Raw genomic sequence first — 3,120 nt, 5'->3', positions numbered from 1 at the left:
CAGGTCTTGGAAAAAAGAAAGCTTGCACCCTTTCCACTCCACTCCTTGCCCTTCCCTATACTTCCGTTTCGCGGCAGCAAACACCTTCTCCTTCTCCAAGAAGCACAAGAAGCGAATGACAATAGGTCTCGGTGAGCGATTTTCATCCACCACTGGTCCGCAGGGGACCCGATGCACTCTCTGTAGTTGTGCTTGGTCCACCGGCACGCCCAGAGCCTCGACAATGATGTTCCTCACACATGTCTCCGGTTTGCCCTCTTCCAACTTCTCTTCCAAATCAACCAGAACCAGATTCTGGCATCTGTCCCGAAAGTTGGCATCCTGCTGGGCCGCCTCAAGCACTGAACACTTCTTGACATTTCTCTCCACTATTTGCCGAAGGCCAACGTTTTCGTCTTCCAAATCAGATATCCTACTTTCAGCTGCCTCCAGACGCTGTATGACGCCATTAACATCCGTGCGGAGCCCCGCATTGTCCTTTTTAACTTGGTCAATATCAGCTTGCAATATCAGTAGTAACTTACTAACATGCCCAAGCTCATCCATAGCTTTTCCGAGTGATTTTTGCATAGCAGACAGGACGCTTACATCCATGCTTTGTTTATCACCACCTGGACCAGCCGCAGTAGCTTCTTCTTGTTTGTCGCCGTCCTGTATGTCCGCCATGTTGTTAGCGTTACTTCGCAGCGTTCTAGGAGGCTGTTGGCTTTTCCCCGTTGCCATCTAAAACTTATATTTGTTACACCGTGCCAAAGGAAAGTTCTCAATCACACTTTTATCACTTTAGAGTAAACTCTATCTATCACATTTTGAGGTTTTGGGTTGTTCTGTTGGGAGCTCCATTCGAGGCGGCCATGTTCCTCAACGTGCTCACAAACTGCATCTCTTACTGTGAGCAATAGGATTTTTCAAATTAAAGACCAAGCAAACAGACCATGACTTATACAAGATTGATTTAAAGCTGCAGTAGGTAAATTCGATAAAAATAACTTTTTGTCATTATTCCTGAAATTTTCACTATATCCTGAAAGATATAAAGACGCTTTGGGTTAGAAGCTTGAACATAGTTGATGAGTCTCATTTCCAGTTTCCCAAAGCGTCCCTGGCAATGAGACTCAACAATCAACTATCTTTCTCAGCTCTGATTGGTTGTTTTTGTTCAGGTCTGGTGGATTCTTGCAAATACCATTAGGAGCACTAGGAAGAACCAGAGAAACCAGAATTTTACAGATTATCTGTCTCATGTACTACTGTCAAAATATAATGAAAATTTCAGCATATATGATTAAAAAAACTTTCCCATTTTGACCTCAGGAGCTGTTTCCCGCTAACAAGCAGAATGTGGAGCATTTCTCTAAGTACTTCAAGGAAGCTGGGCTCAAGGAGCTGTCTGACTTCCTGCGCATACAGCAGAGCCTGGGAACCCGCAAAGAGCTGCAGAAGGAACTGCAGGAGCGCTTGTCCCAGCAATGCCCCATCAGAGAGGTACACATCTCCCAATGTAGGAAACATACTGTGCTGTCAGTGTCACTAGATTTTGAGCCAGACATTACTGTATACGTGTGTGTGTGTGTGTGTGTGTGTGTGTGTGTGTGTGTTCAGATGGTGGTGTATGTGAAGGAGGAGATGAAAAGGAACCATTTGCAGGAGCAGGCTGTGATTGGGCTGTTGTGGACGTGCCTGATGAATGCTGTGGAGTGGAACAAGAAGGAGGAGCTGGTCACAGAGCAGGCACTCAAACACCTCAAAGTAGGTCACACACAGCTGATCACAGTGCTTTATTGTACATAGTGTCCCTCATCGACTCTTTCCACTGCGTTCAGAAAAAACAATAGAGCTTGTGACAGAGGTCCAATTTCAGAACAGGAAACAGGTTATAAAACATGTGTTAGTATTTTAAAGGTGTAGTATGGATTTTTTTTACTTTAAAAAAATAATCTTCTGACATATCAGCTGAAACTTTCAATATATGCTGACAGTTAGTATTGGCATTAGTTTTGTTTTTCACATTTGATTTAAGGTCCAGTGTGTAACATTTAGTAGGATCTATTGAGAGAAATGTAATATAATATTCATTCAGGTATGTTTACATTAGTGTATAATCACCTAAAAATAAATAGTTGTGTATTTGTTCCCTTAGAAATCCACTAAAATCCTACATACTGGGGATTTAACTGTTAGCCTTGATATTAACATGAACATTTGTGTAGGTATTCAAGGTCATGTGTTCACAATGGAATTGTGTGTGTGCTCTTTGTCAGCACTATGCTCCTCTGCTGGCGATGTTCAGCACTCAGGGTCAGTCTGAGCTGGTGCTGCTCCTGAAGATCCAGGAGTACTGCTACGACAACATCCACTTCATGAAGTCCTTCTCTAAGATAGTGGTGCTCTTCTACAAAGGTCAGCATCTTACACATCCACACTGCATCCATCAATTGTATCCTCTCGCATCCACTCCTGATTTATCTTTTTAGATGTGTTGTCATTGTTGTCCTTCAGTAGAAGTTTTAAGCTCCCAGTACTGAATGTTTTTCTCTCTTAACTCAGCTGATGTCCTGAGCGAGGAGGCCATCTTGAAGTGGTACAAAGATGCCCACGGTGCCAAAGGGAAGAGTGTCTTCTTGGAACAGATGAAGAAGTTTGTTGAATGGCTCCAGAATGCTGAAGAAGGCAATAACATTTTTACTTCCCTTATTTTAGTATTTGTTATTACTGGAAACAAACATGCATAGTCATGAACATATTTAGTCAAAAATAACATGGTGGATGGTCACTTGGAAAATGGTTATACATATAAAATTAATTTGCAACTGTCACACAAAAGCACCAGCATCTCAGACCAAAACCATGGGCATTATGGCCAACCAGACTCCATAGACAACACCTGTAATTTTACAGTACTGTGGTGCAGAGGCAGAGCGAGTCGTCCCCTAATCTGAAAGTTGTTCGTTCGATCCCTGGCTTCTCCCACCATGTGTCGAAGTATCCTTGAGCAAGATACTGAACCCCAAATTGCTGATTCTGTGCATCGGTGTGTGAATGTGTATGAATGAGTTAGTATCTGTTTGATGGACTTTGCCATCACTGAGTGAATGAGTGTGAAAGGGTGAATGTGACATG

General features: G+C 42.8%; 1 protein-coding gene across 1 annotated transcript; it reads left to right on the top strand.

Annotated features, from left to right (window-relative positions):
• Positions 1–854: 854 nt before the first annotated feature.
• LOC118342470 (basic leucine zipper and W2 domain-containing protein 2) lies at positions 855–2,670 on the top strand (the record flags this gene model as incomplete). The annotated part of the gene is given in 5 exon segments (XM_035681023.1): positions 855–866; positions 1,315–1,485; positions 1,603–1,749; positions 2,262–2,400; positions 2,548–2,670. Coding segments are annotated over 5 exon segments (592 nt in total), but the record flags the coding sequence as incomplete, so codon positions are not given.
• Between the last annotated feature and the right edge of the window lie 450 nt (positions 2,671–3,120).

The sequence above is a fragment of the Morone saxatilis genome, unplaced genomic scaffold (genome assembly GCF_004916995.1).
Source record: "Morone saxatilis isolate NCDOM2014 unplaced genomic scaffold, NCSU_SB_2.0 Contig9, whole genome shotgun sequence".
NCBI lineage: Eukaryota > Metazoa > Chordata > Actinopteri > Moronidae > Morone > Morone saxatilis.
Note: the sequence above shows the minus strand (reverse complement) of the source record. Positions and strands in the feature narration are given on the sequence as shown.